Consider the following 21,328-nt stretch of genomic DNA (forward strand, 5'->3'; position numbering starts at 1 on the left):
CGACCCTTATTGGCTCAAGATGTGAAATAATGGAGGTGCTCTCAATGGAACATGGTACCAGTAATAGATGCCATGATGTTTCAGGAAGTCACCAACTAAAGGGCCTAAGTGGTTAGGTATGATACGGGAGTTTCCATCTCAAGTACTGGCCCTGACTAGTACTCGCAAAGTGAATCTAATCAGTCCGTTTTTAGGGCTGTTACTGATATATATACAAAACCCCAAACCAGTGGAGTTGGCACGTTGTGTAATTCGTCAATAAAAACAAAATACAATGATTTGCAAATCCTTTTCAACGTATATTCAATTGAATAGATTGCAAAGACAAGATATTTAATGTTCGAACTGAGAAACTTAATTATTTTTTGCAAATAATCATTAACTTACAATTTAATGGCAGCAACACATTGCAAAAAAGTTGGCACAGGGGCACTTTTACCACTGTGTTACATGGCCTTTCCTTTAAACAACACTCAATTTTTGAAGCTTGTCAGGTGGAATTATTTCCCATTCTTGCTTGATGTACAGCTTAAGTTGTTCAACAGTCCGGGGGTCTCCGTTGTGGTATTTTAGGCTTAATATTGCGCCACACATTTTCAATGGGAGACAGGTCTGGACTACAGGCAGGCCAGTCTAGTACCCGCACTCTTTTACTATGAAGCCACGCTGTTGGCATTGTCTTGCTGAAATAAGCAGGGGCGTCCATGATAACATTGCTTGGATGGCAACATATGTTGTTCCAAAACCTGTATGTACCTTTCAGCATTAATGGCGCCTTCACAGATGTGTGAGTTACCCATGCCTTGGGCACTAATACACCCCCATACCATCACAGATGCTGGCTTTTGAACGTTGGGCCTATAACAATCCGGGTGGTTCTTTTCCTCTTTGTTCTGAAGGATACGACGTCCACAGTTTCCAAAAAACATTTGAAATGTGGACTCGTCAGACCACGGAACACTTTTCCACTTTGCATCAGTCCATCTTAGATGAGCTCGGGCCTCTGCGAAGCCAGCGGCGTTTCTGGGTGTTGTTGATAAATGGCTTTCACGTTGCATAGTAGAGTTTTAACTTGCACTTACAGATGTAGCGAGCAACTGTAGTTACTGACAGTGGTTTTCTGAAGTGTCCCTGAGCCCATGTGGTGATATCCTTTACACACTGATGTCACTTTTTGATGCAGTACCGCCTGAGGAAATCGAAGGTCCGTAAAATCATCGCTTACGTGCAGTGATTTCTCCAGATTCTCTGAACCTTTTGATGACATTACGGACCGTAGATGGTGAAATCCCTCAATTCCTTGCAATAGCTCGTTGAGAAATGTTGTTCTTAAACAATTTGCTCACGCATTTGTTCACAAAGTGGTGACCCTCGCCTCGTCCTTGTTTGTGACTGACTGAGCATTTCACGGAAGCTGCTTTTATTCCCAATCATGGCACCCACCTGTTCCCAACTAGCCTGTTCACCCGTGGGATGTTCCATATAAGTGTTTGATGAGCATTCCTCAACTTTCTCAGTCTTTTTTGCCACTTGTGCCAGCTTTTTTTTAAACATGTTGCAGGCGTCAAATTCCAAACGAGCTAATATTTGCAAAAAATAACAAAGTTTTCCAGTTCGGACGTTAAATATCTTGTCTTTGCAGTCTATTCAATTGAATATAAGTTGAAAAGGATTCGCAAATCATTGTATTCTGTTTTTATTTACCATTTACACAACGTGCCAACTTCACTGGTTTGGGGGTTTTCGTACATACGTCTGATTTTCTCTCCCGTCTTCTCTGAGGTAAAGTGTCTGTTTTGCGGGTTTTTTGGGGGCTGCTCAAACTTCACCAAGGACCTCTAAGTGGCATTGCTGTATTATGATGTTTTGTGAACAGCACTCCAAATCTCCATTGTTCTGCCCTCTTCCGTGTTTCCGAGGCAACCGTCCTCTACCATCTGGAAGGCCCTCATCCCCGTTCCGTCTCTCTTTCCCAGAAAACGTTCGCCCCCCCTCCCCTTCCCCTTCTTTCTTTCCTTTATTGTGTTTGGTATTCATTCGCTGCGGACTGTCATTTTCTCATGTGGTTTTTCTCCCTCCATGCTACGTCAGTCCCTGGTAACGCGTGCACACGTAAAACCTGATACTGACACACGTGGGCCGCCTGGTATACGTGCACGCACTCGCATTCACCGGGGAATGTAATCATGTTAGTTTCCTGGACCGGCCACTTTGTAATGTATAATTCTGCGGTGGATTAATCATATTTGACAGAGCTTCATTGACAAAGACAGATAGAAGGCCTTTCAAGTGTTTCGTTTCATTTAAACATGAGTTGACCGTCTGAGCATGGCAACCTTCAGTGGACCTTTCATTTTTTTTCTTCCAATTTGCTTTCCCCAACTGCATTTTCTCAAAATTATATTTATTTTGCCTTTATATTTGTTTTCCTTTACACGCGTCCATATAGGTAGCCATTTATTGTTTTTGTTTTGATGCAAGGTTCACATTTTTCCTTTTTGGTTTCCTCTTTTTCAACCTAATCGCATCTGTGGTTGAGCTGTGTTGCATTATTTTGGAATCAGTTGTGCATATTTTTTCTCCTTTACATGAGTTGAAAAGTCTCTTGTTGATCTGCCGTAAACACATCATTTACACACAGTACACAGTAGGGATGCAAAAAAAAAAAATAGATTCACATCCGGTTCGCAACTGTTATTTATCCCAATTCTAAATCAATTCATACTTATACTTGATATTGGAATCGGTAATTAAGAGTTGGACAATATCGGAATATCGGTAGAAAAGCCATTATCGGACATCTCTAATTTTGGTTATTGTACAGCCTAACATTGCCTGTAATAAACTAGTCCATCTGCTTGCAAATTATTACGTAGAATCGGGTCCCCTAACAAATCCCACGTGTTGGTGACTTACTGATTTAGAAATTAAAATGTCTGTTATAGGCCTACTGAAATGTGATTTTCTTATTCAAACGGGGATAGCAGGTCCATTCTATGTGTCATACTTGATCATTTTGCGATATTGCCATATTTTTGCTGAAATAATTTAGTAGAGAACATCGACGATAAAGTTCCCAACTTTTGGTCGCTGATAAGAAAGCCTTGCCTGTACCGGAAGTAGCAGACGAGTAGCGTGACGTCACAGGTTGTGGAGCTCCTCACATCTGCACATTGTTTACAATCATGGCCACCAGCAGCGTGAGCGATTCGGACCGAGAAAGCGACAATTTCCACATTAATTTGAGCGAGGATGAAAGATTTGTGGATGAGGAAAGTGAGAGTGAAGGACTAGAGGGCAGTGGGAGCGATTCAGATAGGGAAGATGCTGTGAGAGGCGGGTGGGACCTGATATTCAGCTGGGAATGACTAAAACAGTAAATAAACACACTATTAGCCACAACACAACCAGGCTTATATTTAATATGCCACAAATTAATCCCGCATAACAAACACTTCCCCCCTCCCGTCCATATAACCCGCCAATACAACTCAAACACCTGCACAACACACTCAATCCCACAGCCCAAAGTACCGTTCACCTCCCCAAAGTTCATACAGCACATATATTTCCCCAAAGTCCCCAAAGTTACGTACGTGACATGCACATAGCGGCACGCACATACGAGCAAGCGATCAAATGTTTGGAAGCCGCAGCTGCATGCGTACTCACGGTACCGCGTCTGCGTATCCAACTCAAAGTCCTCCTGGTAAGAGTCTCTGTTGTCCCAGTTCCCAATAAAGCCTGACTGTCATCTTTCGGGAATGTAAACATTCCAATGTAACAATGTGTTATCCGGCACAACAGTCAGGGGGTGCATTCTACGGCGGGGGTGCGTTATCCGGCACAACACCTGCCGCAATACACCGCTTCCCACCTACAGCTTTCTTCTTTGCTGTCTCCATTGTTCATTGAACAAATTGCAAAAGATTCACCAACACAGATGTCCAGAATACTGTGGAATTTTGCGATGAAAACAGACGACTTAATAGCTGGCCACCATGCTGTCCCAAAATGTCCGTGACGTCACGCGCAGGCGTCATCATACCGAGACGTTTTCAGCAGGATATTTCGCGCAAAATTTAAAATTGCACTTTAGTATTGGCATGTGTTGCAATGTTAAGATTTCATCATTGATATATAAACTATCAGACTGCGTGGTCGGTGGTAGTGGGTTTCAGTAGGCCTTTAAGCTAGCAAAAACACTTCAGCAAGAAAAAAAGATGTCGGGCGTTTGTAGAAAAGCAGGTTTTTTGGGGGGGCATTCCATATAGCTAACAAACAACAAGGGTCTTGATGAATCTGACGATACGGAACAAAACAACAACGGACAATGGAAGAGCTTATGCAGCGGTTGTAAAGTGGTCTGGGAAAATCTCAAGCCCGGTTGGGAGGTCTCGTCAAGAGAGATGGAGAGAGGCAGAAACAGAGAGACCTTCCGAAAAAGAAAGAAAGTCCTTTTCTTATCGAGAACTTGAAAAACAGACGTAAGAGGACGTCGGAGAAGAGCCACGGATGCAACGGAGAGAAGCAGACGACATAAAGTAACGGATGAGAACAGGCAACTTGAAGAGACATGTAGCCACAGACACAAAACAGCGTCTACTTCCTAATTAGTAATAATCAAATTATCATTCGAATGAGGAAATGACAGCGTTCCCAGAAACCTGAGCAACATGTCTGAATGGCAAGTTAAATCCAATAAGAGTGATAACAAGGAAAAATGGGATAGGGTGTTGAGCTAATCTAATTGGGTCAAACCTGCGTTTCAAACAACGGATCGCTATCAGCGGCAAAACATCCTCGTAGATTTGAATCATAACTTTAATGAAGTTATGCTTTGGAAGACGCACAACTCATGGAAAAAAAACACAACATGAAGATTGGCTGATTGAACCGCACAGAACCACTAAACATAACACCAGGCTAACAATTTACTCTGATGGCTCCCTCTCTGCACTGCAAAAAGTCAAAAACAAGAAAAAATATATAAAAATGAGGGGTATTTTATTTGAACTAAGCAAAATTATCTGCCAATAGAACAAGAAAATTTGGCTTGTCAAGACTTTTCAAAACAAGTAAAATAAGCGAACCTCAATGAACCCAAAAATACCTTAAAATAAGTATATTCTCACTAATAACAAGTGTACTACTATAGGACATACTTGCCAACCTTGAGACCTCCGATTTCGGGAGGTGCGGGGTGGGAGGGTGGTCGGGGGTGGGGCAGGGCGTGGTTAAGAGGGGAGGAGTATATTGACAGCTAGAATTCACCAAGTCAGGTATTTCATACATATATATATATATATATATATATATATATATATATATATATATATATATATATATATATATATATATATCCTGAAAATATGCAAACAAAACTGTGTTTAGATAATTGATACTTCAAACTTGCATAAATAAACCTTAAGGAATATAACATAACTTGGCTTCTGAGAGCTTCAAAATGTAATGAATAAAATGCTAAAGTTGTTGATAAACAAGCAATTATTTTAATAATTAAATATGGTCATTTTAAATGAATTATTATGATAATTTAAAATCAATTATTTCAAATATGTTTATTTCAATGTATAATTCTAATGCCTGGATGTAATAAGGAGTCAGAAAAAATACAAATAAAAATACAATTAATTTAGATGTTTTTAGCAAAATATAGTAAAAATGTATTTAGTTTTTCTTTTTTTTAAATTAATAAATATATTTATTTTTAGGTAAGATAAACATAATAATACAATTTATCTCTAGTCTGGATGATTTAGTTCTTGTCACCCTGTTGTCCTCCCGTCGTGAAAAAAGGATGTCCTCACTGGGTTTGGTTGATATCATCAGTCATCAACAATTGAGAACAGAGAAATGGATATTGGAACAGTGTAGGTCTGACTTGGTAGGATATGGACAGCAAGTAGTGGGCAGAGAGACAGAGAGAGAGAAAGAGAGAAAGAGAGAGAGAGAGAGAGAGAGAGAGAGATCAGAAGGCATAAGAAAAAGTATCTACATTTGTTTGTTTACATTTGATTATTTATAATCCGGGGAGGGTGTTAGTTTAGGGTTGAAGTTGCCTGGAGGTGAACTTTTATTGCGATTTTGAAGGAGGATAGAGATGCACTTTCTTTTATACCTGTTGGGAGTGCATTCCACATTGATGTGGCATAGAAAGAGAATGAGTTAAGACCTTTGTTAGATCGGAATCTGGGTTTAACGTGGTTAGTGGAGCTCCCCCTGGTGTTGTGGTTATGGCGGTCATTTACGTTAAGGAAGTAGTTTGACATGTACTTCGGTATCAGGGAGGTGTAGCGGATTTTATAGACCAGGCTCAGTGCAAGTTGTTTTACTCTATCCTCCACCCTGAGCCAGCCCACTTTGGAGAAGTGGGTAGGAGTGAGGTGGGATCTGGGGTGGAGGTCTAGAAGTAATCTGACTAGCTTGTGCTGGGATGTTTGGAGTTTAGATTTGAGGGTTTTGGAGGGGCTAGGGCAGGGGTCGGCAACCCGCGGCTACGGAGCCGCATGCGGCTATTTGATCACTCTGATGCGGCTCAGCAGCTTACTAGCCGAACCCCCCGATTTTCCCGGTAGACGTCCGGATTTCAGTGCCTCTCGCAGAAAACTCCCGGGATTAATATTCACCGATTTTCACCCTAACAGTTATGATAAGGGCGTGCCATGATGGTACAGCATTTGGCACACTCTACAATCTGCATTAACAGAGCCCAAACACTAGTTATACAGTATGCATTGTCTGCTTGCACACGTACGTGACAGCAAGGCATACTTGGTCAACAGCCACACAGGTTACCCTGACGGTGGCCATATAAAACAAGTTTAACACTCTTACTAATAATGCGCCACACTTTGAACCAAAACCAAACAAGAATGACAAACACATTTCGGGAGAACATCTGCACCTTAACACAACATAAACACAACAGAACAAATACCCAGAATCCCATGCAGCCCCGACTCTTCCGGGCTACATTATACACCCCTGCTACCACCAAACCCCGCCCCCACCCCAACCCTGCTACATGACAGCGTTGATATTCCACTTCTTGCAAGCCAGCGTAGCATATTAGCATGTAGCAATATGATTATGAAGCTGTCGAAGGTAGAATGTAAACAAACGATGCTCGCCGTAGTTGTTAACTTCAGCGGTTGCTCGGAGTGGAAAACTGATCTCCACAAATGAATAGGCACTCTCAACAGGGAGACCATTGTTCCAGCATAATTGCAGCTCTGCGAGATAAAAGCGGTTAAGTGCGAGAAGATGGTGAAATACAGAAGGTGTGATGTGGAGGACGGGAGGGACATGAAGGGAAGAACGTGGCAGAGAAAGGACGAGATCTGTGGTTTCTTCACTTCTGTGGTCTACGGTTGTTAACATGTTGTTGTCTCTTGGGAGAAAACCAGACTGATACTCTGTCATGAATTTAATATTTGGATTCTAAATTATTAAAGTTGGATATAAAAGAAGTTGCACAATATATTAATCGGAACCTATTAAATAATAAAAAGATGTACACCACTTTGATACTGTGCACCAAATGTTTTACTACTGCATCTCATTACTTTTTTATGTACTGTAGAGGAGGACGACATGAGGCACTAAACACTGAATACACATGATATCTACTGTACGTATATTATATCTACTGTACGTATATTATATCTACTGTACATATATTATATCTACTGCTGTGCATCCATCCATCCATCCATCTTCTTCCGCTTATCCGAGGTCGGGTCGCGGGGGAAGCAGCCTAAGCAGGGAAGCCCAGACTTCCCTCTCCCCAGCCACTTCGTCCAGCTCTTCCTGTGGGACCCCGAGGCGTTCCCAGGCCAGCCGGGAGACATAGTCTTCCCAACGTGTCCTGGGTCTTCCCCGCGGCCTCCTACCGGTCGGACGTGCCCTAAACACCTCCCTAGGGAGGCGTTCGGGTGGCATCCTGACCAGATGCCCGAACCACCTCATCTGGCTCCTCTCAATGTGGAGGGGCAGCGGCTTTACTTTGAGCTCCCCCCGGATGGCAGAGCTTCTCACCCTATCTCTAAGGGAGAGACCCGCCACCCGGCGGAGGAAACTCATTTCGACCGCTTGTACCCGTGATCTTGTCCTTTCGGTCATAACCCAAAGCTCATGACCATAGGTGAGGATGGGAACGTAGATCGACCGGTAAATTGAGAGCTTTGCCTTCCGGCTCAGCTCCTTCTTCACCACAACGGATCGATACAGCGTCCGCATTACTGAAGACGCCGCACCAATCCGCCTGTCGATCTCACGATCCACTCTTCCCTCACTCGTGAACAAGACTCCGAGGTACTTGAACTCCTCCACTTGGGGCAAGATCTCCTCCCCAACCCGGAGATGGCACTCCACCCTTTTCCGGGCGAGAACCATGGACTCGGACTTGGAGGTGCTGATTCTCATCCCAGTCGCTTCACACTCAGCTGCGAACCGATCCAGTGAGAGCTGAAGATCCTGGCCAGATGGAAGCCATCAGGACCACATCATCTGCAAAAAGCAGAGACCTAATCCTGCAGCCACCAAACCAGATCCCCTCAACGCCTTGACTGCGCCTAGAAATTCTGTCCATAAAAGTTATGAACAGAATCGGTGACAAAGGGCAGCCTTGGCGTAGTCCAACCCTCACTGGAAACGTGTCCGACTTACTACCGGCAATGCGGACCAAGCTCTGGCACTGATTATACAGGGAGCGGAATGCCACAATCAGACAGTCCGATACCCCATACTCTCTGAGCACTCCCCACAGGACTTCCCGAGGGACACGGTCGAATGCCTTCTCCAAGTCCACAAAACACATGTAGACTGGTTGGGCAAACTCCCATGCACCCTCAAGGACCCTGCCGAGAGTATAGAGCTGGTCCACAGTTCCACGACCAGGACGAAAACCACACTGTTCCTCCTGAATCCGAGGTTCGACTATCCGGCGTAGCCTCCTCTCCAGTACACCTGAATAGACCTTACCGGGAAGGCTGAGGAGTGTGATCAACTGCTGTCATATTACCATATAGTTACACTGCTCATTGTCACGGCCAGGGCGCATTCCAATGCGTCCTCATCCTTGCGCTCTGCTTGTCGCATCTCGGGACACGCCCACGGCTGAACACATCCGCCCTGCAGTAGCCGCCAGCTGCAATCATTCACCGGCAATCAGCGCACCTGCCTGTAATGAAGGCGCTGCCTTCATAAGCCTGGAAAACCTGCCATGCCGGGCCTGAATATAACCTTCTGTTGGCGTACCGTAGGCTCGTTCTCCACCTTCCTAGTTGCCTTCTGTCCTGATCTAGGGGTGGTATAGCTCGGTTGGTAGAGCGACCGTGCCAGCAACTTGAGGGTTGCAGGTTCGATCCCCCCGCTTCCGCCATCCTAGTCACTGCCGTTGTGTCCTTGGGCAAGACACTTTACCCACCTGCTCCCAGTGCCACCCACACTGGTTTAAATGTAACTTAGATATTGGGTTTCACTATGTAAAGCGCTTTGAGTCACTAGAGAAAAGTGCTATATAAATATAATTCACTTCACACTTCACTGATCTCTGTGTCCTCCCTCACCCCGCAGTTCCCTGTGTGCATCCCCGAGTCAAGCTGTGCGTCTTGTGCTCCTGGATCCTCCCTGCCTCCCTCGTGCTTTCTGGTTCTCGACTCCTTGATTGCCCCCAGACTACACGACACGCTCCTGCCTCTCGACCCCGCTTCCGCCCCTGGACAACCATGCCTGCCCCACGGACTTCCGTGTTCCTTCGCTCTCGACAACACTTGGTAACACACACCTCAGCTAACTACACACATAGCCTCACACACACACACACACTCTTGGGTTTTGACACTGTCCATTTCCTTAGTGTAGTTTATTAGTTAGTATTGTTTATTATTATATATATTGACTCTATATATAATAAATTATTGAACATTGCAGACTGCAGGTGTACCTAATTCACAACTCCTCCAACACGAACATTATTGTTTTTGCACTTTTTGGCTTCTTATTAAATAACTTTTGTAACCTATTTTCATGGGCTTTTCTCTTTGTGATGTTAAGTTCCTATTATGCGCTGTTATACAGTATATGCCTTGAGCTCTTATTTTGAAGGTGCTAAGAGCGGAAGTGATGACACGTTGGAGTGGAGCGGAGGTTTTTGAAAGAAGGTAAATAAAGTGGTCCTCGTGTAAACTGGAGCCTCCGTGTTTGTTATTTTGTAGTTTCATACAGTATAGGCAACATTTATAAACCCTCGGTTACACTTTTTTAAATAGATTCAATCTTGCACGTGGAAAGTTTAAGTGAGGGCTTTAGTTGTGGACTTCATTTAAAAGTAAAGGTAAGACCATAATAACGTTTTTTTTTATTAAATGTGCTTTTTTGTGAGCTACAGTTTGTATGTGTAAAGTTAAAGTTAAGTTAAAGTACCAATGATTGTCACACACACACTAAATGTAATGAAATTTGTCGTCTGCATTTGACCCATCCCCTTGTTCACCCCCTGGGAGGTGAGGGGAGCAGTGGGCAGCAGCGGCGCCGCGCCCGGGAATAATTTTTGGTGATTTAACCCCCAATTCCAACCCTTGATGCTGAGTGCCAAGCAGGGAAGAATGCTGGTATGAGCTTTTAAACATAACCCGTTAACTGCTGCCAATCAAATGGTGAATAAGATACTCTTTAGGGTTCATATGTTTGTAAATCTGACTGTGATGAAGTCAGTGCCTCACCAGCCATCAACCTCACCGCACGTCACTGCTGTATATGTATCACAATTTTCCACCATTCTTCCAAAATCGCATTGGTGAGGTCCATACTTGCCAACCCTCCCGAATTTTCCGGGAGACTCCCGAAATTCAGCGCCTCTCCCGAAAACCTCCCGGGACAAATATTCTCCCGAAAATCTCCCGATTTTCAGCCGGAGCTGGAGGCCACGCCCCCTCCAGCTCCATGCGGACCTGAGTGAGGACAGCCTTTTCTTTATGACGGGTGGACAACAGGGTGACAAGAACTAAATCATCCAGACTAGAGATAAATTGTATTATTATGTTTATCTTACCTAAAAATAAATATATTTATTAATTAAAAAAAAAAAAAAAAAAAAAAAGTTTACTATATTTTGCTAAAAACATCAAAATTAATTGTATTTTTATTTGTATTTTTTCTGACTCCTTATTACATCCAGCCATAGAATTATACATTAAAATAAACATATTTGAAATAATAAATTTTAAATTATCATGATAATTCATTTAAAATGACCATATTTAATTATTAAAATAATTGCTTGTTTATCAACAACTTTAGCATTTTATTCATTACATTTTGAAGCTCTCAGAAGCCAATTTATGTTATATTCCTTAAAATTTATTTATGCAAGTTTGAAGTATCAATTATCTAAACACAGTTTTGTTTGCATATTTTCAGGATGTATATATATATATATATATATATATATATATATATATATGTGTATGTATATATATATATATGTATGTATATATATATATGTATGAAATACATACAGCACGGTGGCAGAGGGGTTAGTGCATCTGCCTCACAATACGAAGGTCCTGAGTAGTCTTGGGTTCAATCCCAGGCTCGGGATCTTTCTGTGTGGAGTTTGCATGTCCTCCCCGTGACTGCGTGGGTTCCCTCCGGGTACTCCGGCTTCCTCCCACCTCCAAAGACATGCACCTGGGGATAGGTTGATTGGTAACACTAAATTGGCCCTAGTGTGTGAATGTGAGTGTGAATGTTGTCTGTCTGTCTGTGTTGGCCCTGTGATGAGGTGGCGACTTGTCCAGGGTGTACCCCGCCTTCCGCCTGATTGTAGCTGAGATAGGCTCCAGCGCCCCCCGCGACCCCAAAGGGAATAAGCGGTAGAAAATGGATGGATGGATGGATGAAATACTTGACTTGGTGAATTCTAGCTGTCAATATACTCCTCCCCTCTTAACCACGCCCCCGCCCTCAACCACGCCCCTGTTCCACCCCTGACCACGCCCCCACCTCCCGAAATCGGAGGTCTCAAGGTTGGCAAGTATGGTGAGGTCACACACTGATGGCTCTCAGTCTCCGTTCTATCGGGGTCATGTCAGGACTCTGTGCAGGTCAGTCAAGTTCATCCACACCAGACTCTGTCACCCATGTCTTTATGGACCTTGCTTTTGTGCACTGGCGCACAGTCATGTTAGAAGAGGAAGGGGCCCGCTCCAAACTGTTCCCACAAGGTTGGGAGCATGGAAACGTTTTGGTATCCTGGAGCATTCAAAGTTCTTATCACTGGAACTAAGGAGCCAAGCCCAACTCCTGAAAAACAACCCCCCACCATCATTTTCTTCAGGTGATTAGGATTAACTAGATACATTTGCAATATAGTGTATATATATTGACATTTGAGCATAATGATAAAGTATATTTATAGTGTACACCACCTTATACAGTTATAGCTACCAAAGCACGCAACTGAGCCGGTGTCTTATATGCGAGTGTGTCCAATTTCTCAAGGCTTTTCAGGGATGACAGCAAGACCTCGAACTATCATCACAGCTCTCAGCCCCATCTGCTAAAGTCATCACCAGCACAGACACCGCCTCCCTCCCACACACACACACACACAAACACACACACACACTCACACACACACGAGGTGTGAAAAAAAGTCATCCCTCAGCATTTTACCAGAGATGGGAAGCAGACTATAAACTTTATGTTCAGACCTTCTGTTTGTCACTCCACTCCTTGACTTTCTCCTCCTCGCACACTCTTTATGCAAACACACACATTTGACGCCGCCTTGGTGAGACCACGTCCACGCGGAAATGCTTTCGGGAGACCCGTGAGTTTTTTTCCCCTCCCACACAAAGCCAGTGTTTTTGTGAGAATGAATCAAACACATTTTCTTTTTAAATACCTCTGAATGTGGCAAGTGTACTTTCATTGTTTTAAGTCATCTTAAAGGGAAACTTTTTATTAGGACTATCATCAAAGGACCACATATGGTTCCCTTTTTTGTATGCATTCTAACTCGTAAAAAAAAGACTGGCAAAAGTCAGCTAACAATGGAGCCAATGAGATTCGCTCTATTCAGCCTACAAAACCCAAAACCAGTGAAGTTGTCACGTTGTGTAATTTGTAAATAAAAACAGAAAACGGTGATTTGCAAATCCTTTTCAACTTATATTTAATTGAATAGACTGCAAAGATAAGATATTTAATGTTCCAACTGAGAAACTTCTTTTTTTTTTTGCAAAAAAGTTGGCACAAAAGCATTTTTACCACTGTGTTACATGGCCTTTCCTTTTAACAGCACTGGGAACTGAGGGGACCAATTTTTAAAGCTTTTCAGGTGGAATTCTTTCCCATTCTTAAGTTAACCGCTTAAGTTGTTCAACAGTCTCCATTGTGGTATTTTAGGCTTCATAATGCGCCACACAGGTCTGGACTACAGGCAGGCCAGTCTAGTACCCGCACTCTTTTACTATGAAGCCACGTTGTTGTAACACATGGCTTGGCATTGTCTTTGTGAAATAAGCAGGGGCGTCCATGATAATGTTGCTTGGATGGCAACATATGTTACTCCAAAACCTGTATCTACCTTTCAGCATTAATGGCGCCTTCACAGATGTGTAAGTTACCCATGTCTTGGGCACTAATACACCCCCATACCATCACAGATGCTGGGGTTTGAAACATGTTGCAGGCATCAAATTCCAAATGAGCTAATATATGCAAAAAATAACAAAGGTTTCCAGTTCGAACATTAAGTATCTTGTCTTTGCAGTCCATCCAATTGAATATAAATTGAAAATAATTTACAAATCATTGTATTCTGTTTTTATTTACCATTTACACAACATGCCAACTTCACTGGTTTTGGGGTTTGTATGAAGCGCTCTAAAAAACATTAAAAAAAAAACCATCAATGTTTTATTTCCATTCCTAAAGTTGAAATGTAATGTAGTATCAGGCAAAATCTTGACATTTAATATTTACGTATTTTGCTCATTTTAGGAATTTGCCGATATATTAATTTCACAGACACATCACAATGTTTGCTTTTCCCTTCAACAACAACACTACTAATTAGAGATGTCCGATAATGGCTTTTTTGCCGATATCCCGATATTGTCCAACTCTTAATTACCGATTCCGATATCAACCGATACCGATATATACAGTCGTGGAACTAACACATTATTATGCCTAATTTTGTTGTGATGCCCCGCTGGATGTAACAATGTAACAAGGTTTTCCAAAATAAATCAACTCAAGTTATGGAAAAAAAATGCCTGAGAGAGCATGATGAGGTTGAGGTGGGGGTGGGGTTAGGGGTTAGCGGGGGGGTGTATATTGTAGCGTACCGGAAGAGTTAGTGCTGCAAGGGGTTCTGGGTATTTGTTCTGTTGTGTTTATGTTGTGTTACGGTGCGGATGTTCTCCCGAAATGTGTTTGTCATTCTTGTTTGGTGTGGGTTCACAGTGTGGCGCATATTTGTAACAGTGTTAAAGTTGTTTATACGGCTACCCCATACTTGCCAACCTTGAGACCTCCGATTTCGGGAGGTGGGGGGAGGGGGTGGGCTTGGTCGGGGGTGGGGGCGTGGTTATGGGCGGGGGCGTGGTTAAGAGGGGAGGAGTATATTTACAGCTAGAATTCACCAAGTCAAGTATTTCATATATATATATATATATATATATATATATATAGACTAACAATGGACAATTGATGATCCGGAACCTTATCAGAGGCTGTGTGCTAAACAGATGCAGCTTTAGTGAAACACTAAGCATCATGTAGCAGTATTGCTAAGTGCTGAACAAGAAATACAAAGTACGAACATAAAAAACGATCATGTACTGAACAATGTCTGCTCTCACTGGGATGTTTACATCTTTCCGCTTTGATGAAAAATCGATCATAATCAAGCAGGTTAAAAAGAAAAACAAGCGTCTTTTCTCGCCTACTCCGGATATATTGGATGTCAAAGTTGACCAACTTATTGGTTTATGTCCTCAACCTTCTACTATCCAGGTGAGAGGCATGATTTATAATCTAGAATTAACTTTCACCAACTCAGAGGCGATGCAGCAGCTCACTGGCTCGATACGTCACTAAAATAGTTTGTCTGCGTTAGCACTTATAATAACAATATGGCCAATACTTGGTTAATATTCAGGTCATGAGATATAAATGGAGTATTGTTGGCGATTTTTTTTTAGAAGGGTTTAGTGCAGAACTGGGCAAAATACGGCACGTGGGCCACATGCGGCCCATTAAGATTTTCAATCCGGCCCCCGGACGTTCTACATAATGTTTTTTAAACCTTTAACATTAAAACTGTCGCCGCCATTAGGATGTGCAGTGCTGTTTTTAAATGGCCATAAGTCTTGAACTATAGAAAGTATTTCAATTGTCGAAATCTGCGCTTTTGAGTGTTATAAGAAATTGTAGAGGTTGCCCTCTAGTGGGTTCTTCAGACCACCACACACTGCCAGGAGAGCCCGAAATTCTGGGTATAACACTGTTTTATTTTCCTCAAATCGTGCAAAGTCTTTTGCTTTTCAGCAACGTGTCTTTTCTGCGTCTGTGTCTCTCAGCAGCACCTCCAACTCCAACTACTCGTCTCATCACGGCTGCTGCTAATGAAGGCGACAGGTGATTATAACGGTAATCTACGTCACAGCAGCTCAGACCAGGAACAAAGCAGAGTGCGGAAGCAGATTTTTACGTGATAATATATCATATCGTAGGTGTTTATTACACTTTGCATTCACATTTTGCTGTTTGTTACATTTTTGTTGTGTTTTGCTTGATTGTAAAAGATACACAACTATCCAGGAGCTGGTCTGAGACGTAAAAGAGGAGCAATGTTCATATGTTGTTAATATTCAGTGTTTTACTGTTCGTAGTTAATATTGTAAATCCCACTTTCTTTATTTTAATGTACATTTTGGGTGTCCCATTCAGTAAAAAACTGTAAAATTCCATTCCGTTTTTTTGAGTCGGTGTCTTTTTAGAATTCCCTCAGACATTGTGACTTTTGGTATTAGTGTTCCTGAAAAAAAGGGACCCAAACACACATACTGTACAGCATTTTTTTAACAGCTAAATGTGTATATAGCATCTCTCAATGTGGCCCCCCGAGTCAAAATATTTGCCCAGCTCTGGTTTAAGGGGTGGAATAGATGACTTTCATCAGCTGTATTGTTAGCCACCTCGTACTTGCCATATTTTACTATTTAGAATGCATAAAAAAAGAATAACATATGTGGTTTTGTCTTACATAGGAATTGTTAATGATTACTAAAAAAAAAACCTGCAGTTCTCCTCTAAGTGTTCTTCTGCAGACATGTCTATAAAAGTAAATAAATAATAACAAAAATAAAAATAAAAATAAAAATAAAAATAAAAATAAAAATAAAAATAAAAATAAAAATAAAAATACAATAAAAAATAAAAAATAAAAAATAAAATAAAAAGTCATGTTTTGTTTCATATTTTTTTGGTTTTTTTTGTATTTTTTGTTATGTTTCGTTTCCTGCGATGAGGTGGCGACTTGTCCAGGGTGTACCCCGCCACCCGCCCGAATGCAGCTGAGATAGGCTCCAGCACCCCCTGCGACCCCGAACGGGACAAGCGGTAGAAAATGCATGGATGGATGTTTCGTTTCAGTGTGGGCAGGCCCTGCGTCTTCTAAAGTGTGAAGGAAATGAAACCTCCACCTGTGTTTTACTTCTTCGGTTCACACATCTATCTTTAGCAACATATCTACAATTCCAGACTTATCATATTCTTTTGTTTGGCAGTCCAGGAGAAGGGAGGTGTAGGGACTACTTATACAGCACAGGGGGAAGAGGGAAGGAAATTAATTAATGGTAAAAAAATAGCCGGGGAACAAAAGGTTAAAGATGCACAGATAGTGAATATTAAAAAGTGAGGCCCTGAAGAAGCAAAGGGTGTGCCATGAAAAATGAGACACAGCTGCGGGTAATCACTTGTCCCCACAAAGTGTTAAACAAACTTTTCACTTAAACTTTGACCTGCAGGTATTTCATTATCTCGGGGAAACACAACATGGAAAAAAAGAAATTAATTCATCAAGAACTTTTATCCAGTTGTCAATAAAATGTTGTTCCGGATGTAATTGTGTTGTTTCATGATGTCTGAAGTAAATAACGAGTGAATGCACAGGCAATACATTAATTTATTCATTAATTTATTGGACACACCTTCTCATTCAATGTGTTTTCTTTATTTTCATGACTATTCATGCCGAATTTTCTTGTTCTATTGGCAGATAATTTTGCTTAGTTCAAATAAAATACCCCTAATTCTTGTATTTTTTTTTTCTTGTTTTGGAAAGTCTTGACAAGCCACATTTTCTTGTTCTATTGGCAGATAAATTTGCTTAGTTCAAATAAAATACCGCTAATTCTTTTTTTTTTTTTTCTTGTTTTGGAAAGTTTTGACAAGCCGAACTTTCTTGTTCTATTGGCAGATAATTTTGCTTAGTTCAAATAAAATACCCCTAATTTTTTTTTTTTTTTTCTTGTTTTGGAAAGTTTTGACAAGCCAAATTTTCTTCTTCTATTGGCAGATACATTTGCTTAGTTCAAATAAAATACCCCTAATTCTTGTATTTTTGTTTTGTTTTGGAAAGTCTTGACTAGCTGAACTTTCTTGTTCTTTTGGCAGATAATTTTGCTTAGTTTAAATAAAATACCCCTAATTTTTGTATTTTTTTACTTGTTTTGGAAAGTCTTGACAAGTCGAATTTTCTTGTTCTATTGGCAGATAATTTTGCTTAGTTAAAAAAAAATACCCCTAATTTTTGTATTTTTTGTTTTTGTTTTGGAAAGTCTTGACAAGCCAAATTTTCTTGTTCTATTGGCAGATAATTTTGCTTAGTTAAAATAAAATACCCCTAATTTTTGTATTTTTTTTCTTCTTGTTTTGGAAAGTCTTGACAAGCCGAATTTTCTTGTTCTATTGGCAGATAATTTTGCTTAGTTCAAATAAAATACCCCTAATTTTTGTATTTTTTTTTTCTTGTTTTGGAAAGTCTTGACAAGCCGAATTTTCTTGATCTATTGGCAGATAAATTTGCTTAGTTCAAATAAAATACCCCTACGGCGTGGCGAAGTTGGTAGAGTGGCCGTGCCAGCAATCGGAGTGTTGCTGGTAACTGGGGTTCAATCCCCACCTTCTACCATCCTAGTCATGTCCGTTGTGTCTTTGGGCAAGACACTTCACCCCTTGCTCCTGATGGCTGCTGGTTAGCGCCTTGCATGGCAGCTCCCGCCATCAGTGTGTGAATGTGTGTGTGAATGGGTGAATGTGGTAATACTGTCAAAGCGCTTTGAGTACCTTGAAGGTAGAAAAGCGCTATACAAGTATAACCCATTTATTATTTATTTATAATTCTTTTTTTTTTTTTTCTTGTTTTGGAAAGTTTTGACAAGCCGAACTTTCTTGTTCTATTGGCAGATTTGTATTTTTTTTTCTTGTTTTGGAAAGTTTTGACAAGCCGAATTTTCTTGTTCTATTGGCAGATAATTTTGCTTAGTTCAAATAAAATACCCCTAATTTTTGTATTTTTTTTTTCTTGTTTTGGAAAGTCTTGACAAGCCGAATTTTCTTGTTCTATTGGCAGATAAATTTGCTTAGTTCAAATAAAATACCCCTAATTCTTTTTTTTTTTTTTCTTGTTTTTGAAAGTTTTGACAAGCCGAACTTTCTTGTTCTATTGGCAGATCATTTTGCTTAGTTCAAATAAAACACCCCTAATTCTTGTATTTTTTTTCTTGTTTTGGAAAGTCTTGACAAGCCGAACTTTCTTGTTCTATTGGCAGATAATTTAGCTTAGTTTAAATAAAATACCCCTAATTCTTGTTTTTTTTTTTTCTTGTTTTGGAAAGTCTTGACAAGCCGAACTTTCTTGTTCTATTGGCAGATAATTTTGCTTAGTTCAAATAAAATACCCCTCATTTTTGTATTTTTTTTCTTGTTTTGGAAAGTCTTGACAAGCCGAATTTTCTTGTTCTATTGGCAGATAATTTTGCTTAGTTCAAATAAAATACCCCTAATTTTGGTATTTTTTTCCTTGTTTTGAAAAGTCTTGACTAGCCGAACTTTCTTGTTCTTTTGGCAGATAATTTTGCTTAGTTCAAATAAAATACCCCTAATTCTTGTATTTTTTTTTTCTTGTTTTGGAAAGTCTTGACAAGCCGAACTTTCTTGTTCTATTGGCAGAAAATGTTGCTTAGTTCAAATAAAATACCCCTAATTTTTTTATTTTTTTCCTTGTTTTGAAAAGTCTTGACAAGCCGAATTTTCTTGTTCTATTGGCAGATCATTTTGCTTAGTTCAAATAAAATACCCTTAATTTTTGTATTTTTTTTTCTTGTTTTTGAACACTGACTTTTTGCAGTGTAGAAACAACTTGTGGCATCTTCTCGAAGAGAAGGAAGAAAGAGTAAGAGAGTACCTTGGCAGAGAGGCATACTGACGCTCAGCCTCTTCATACTGTGGCACCATTCGCTGATCCGTCCCTCTGCCTGCAATCTGCAACAAACAAAATACACAAAAGTTGAGTTCGTGCATCTGTGGGTCTCTTGTGTACTATTGTTCAGTTTTACAGGAGCCGACTAAAAGATTACATTTCTGAGTCTTCTTCCCTATGTTGGTTCCCCGCCTGGCCTTGTGTTCTATACCTGCTCGTCTTTGGGATTGTTTCAGAGTCTATTCAGTTCTGACGGATCCGTGTGGTTCCTTCCTGTCATGAATATCAGTATTGCCTGCATGCCAGCTCTGTCTTCTGGTTCAATAAAAAAAACATTCTATAATTTTTGCCCGCCATCGTGTTGCTCTTGGCACGCTCTTTGTCAGCCACCACACACAAAACATCCTGACAAATTCAAAGGCAAACGACTTCTGTCAAGTTGCAGAAAAGTTGTAAATCTTGTGCTTATGGTTTGAAACGGCAAAACTGCGAGTATACAAGGCGCACAACACACTCATTAGCTGATACGCCTGTGTGTGTGTGTTTGTGTGTGTGTGTGTGAGTGGTACGGAAGTCATTTAGGCTCGTTCTGAGGGATTTAGTCTCTAAGTCCTTGGAAAAGACATGGAAAAAATAGCATACATTTGAAGGCACGTCTCATCCCCAACTTGAGGTTAAAAACACCTCACACTCGCTGAACTTATTCCTTTTTGCCACACCCCCAAACACACATCATCTCTCGGAGATTATCCCAGCCTATTTACCGAGGATATTTCACTCCCAAAAGACTCCAACTCAAGCCCATGCATAACGGAACCCAAATAACCAGTAGACTTTTATTTTTTATTTTTAGGAAGTTTAGGTTCCTGGAAATATAGGTTCAGGTATCTTATCCAAATCAGGCTGATGAGGTATGGCACAGTGGTACAGTATATTTCTACATGATAACAACTAGAAATTGCAATTCTGGTAGGAATTGCACGTGCCTGTGTCATGTCTGTGTAATCATGTTTTGTCTTAGTCATGTTTTGATTAGTTATTGGACTCTTTAGTTTCTGGCTTTTCACTCCCTTGTCTTGTTTCCATGATTACCCATTAGTTTCACCTGTTCCACGTTTGGACTCATTGTGCACTCTTATTTATCACCATACCAACCCATTAGTTTTCACCTGTCACGTCACGCACCTGTTTCACGTTTTGAGTCACGCACCTGTTTTCGTTAATCATGTCTGTAGTATTTAAGTTCAGTGTTTTCAGTTTGTCTTTCTGGTGACATCTCCACATTTATGCTTCTGCACATTTCTGACTCTTTTTTCATGTCCATCGTTCACGCTGCTCCTTTTTGTCCATGCCAAGTAAGTTTTGTTTATTATTGCCACAGTTAGTGTTTTTTGTTGTTCATAGTTTTTGCCTTTGTGCAAGTGTTTGGTTTCATAGTTCTCCGCCATTGTGCGCGCCTTTTGTTTACTTCCTTATTTTGTATTTATAGTGTTTAAATAAAAATGTACCTTCATTCCCGTCTCGCCCGAGCCAACTTTCCGTTGCCTTCAAGAAAAACTAAACCCCAGGACCAAGTCAGCCTGGAATTGAAATGCTAGAATGTCCAGGGTGAGTGGAGTGTGTGGATGTTGCAAAGGTTCGAATCGGTTGAGAAATGTGGAATATGGAGAGGTTTGTATACTGCCTATTCATTTTCAAAATAAACCATAAAAAAATAATACATACTTATAATTGACACTATGTAAAAGTGAAATTATGACTCATTTGTAACACTTTTATGAGTGGGGACCTTTTTGGATGCCC

The 21,328-nt window shown here is 40.9% G+C and overlaps 1 protein-coding gene across 3 annotated transcripts in view; it reads right to left on the reverse strand.

Annotated features, from left to right (window-relative positions):
- Positions 1 to 21,328, reverse strand: part of pard3bb (par-3 family cell polarity regulator beta b) — a 432,163-nt gene that overhangs the window by 27,613 nt on the left and 383,222 nt on the right. For all 3 annotated transcript variants that reach the window (XM_061926590.1, XM_061926589.1, XM_061926591.1), the window contains one exon: positions 19,511 to 19,587. In XM_061926590.1, the coding sequence (XP_061782574.1) occupies positions 19,511 to 19,587 (77 nt within the window). The remainder of the gene's footprint in view (positions 1 to 19,510; positions 19,588 to 21,328) is intronic.

Source organism: Nerophis lumbriciformis, linkage group LG31, assembly GCF_033978685.3.
Source record: "Nerophis lumbriciformis linkage group LG31, RoL_Nlum_v2.1, whole genome shotgun sequence".
Lineage (NCBI taxonomy): Eukaryota > Metazoa > Chordata > Actinopteri > Syngnathiformes > Syngnathidae > Nerophis > Nerophis lumbriciformis.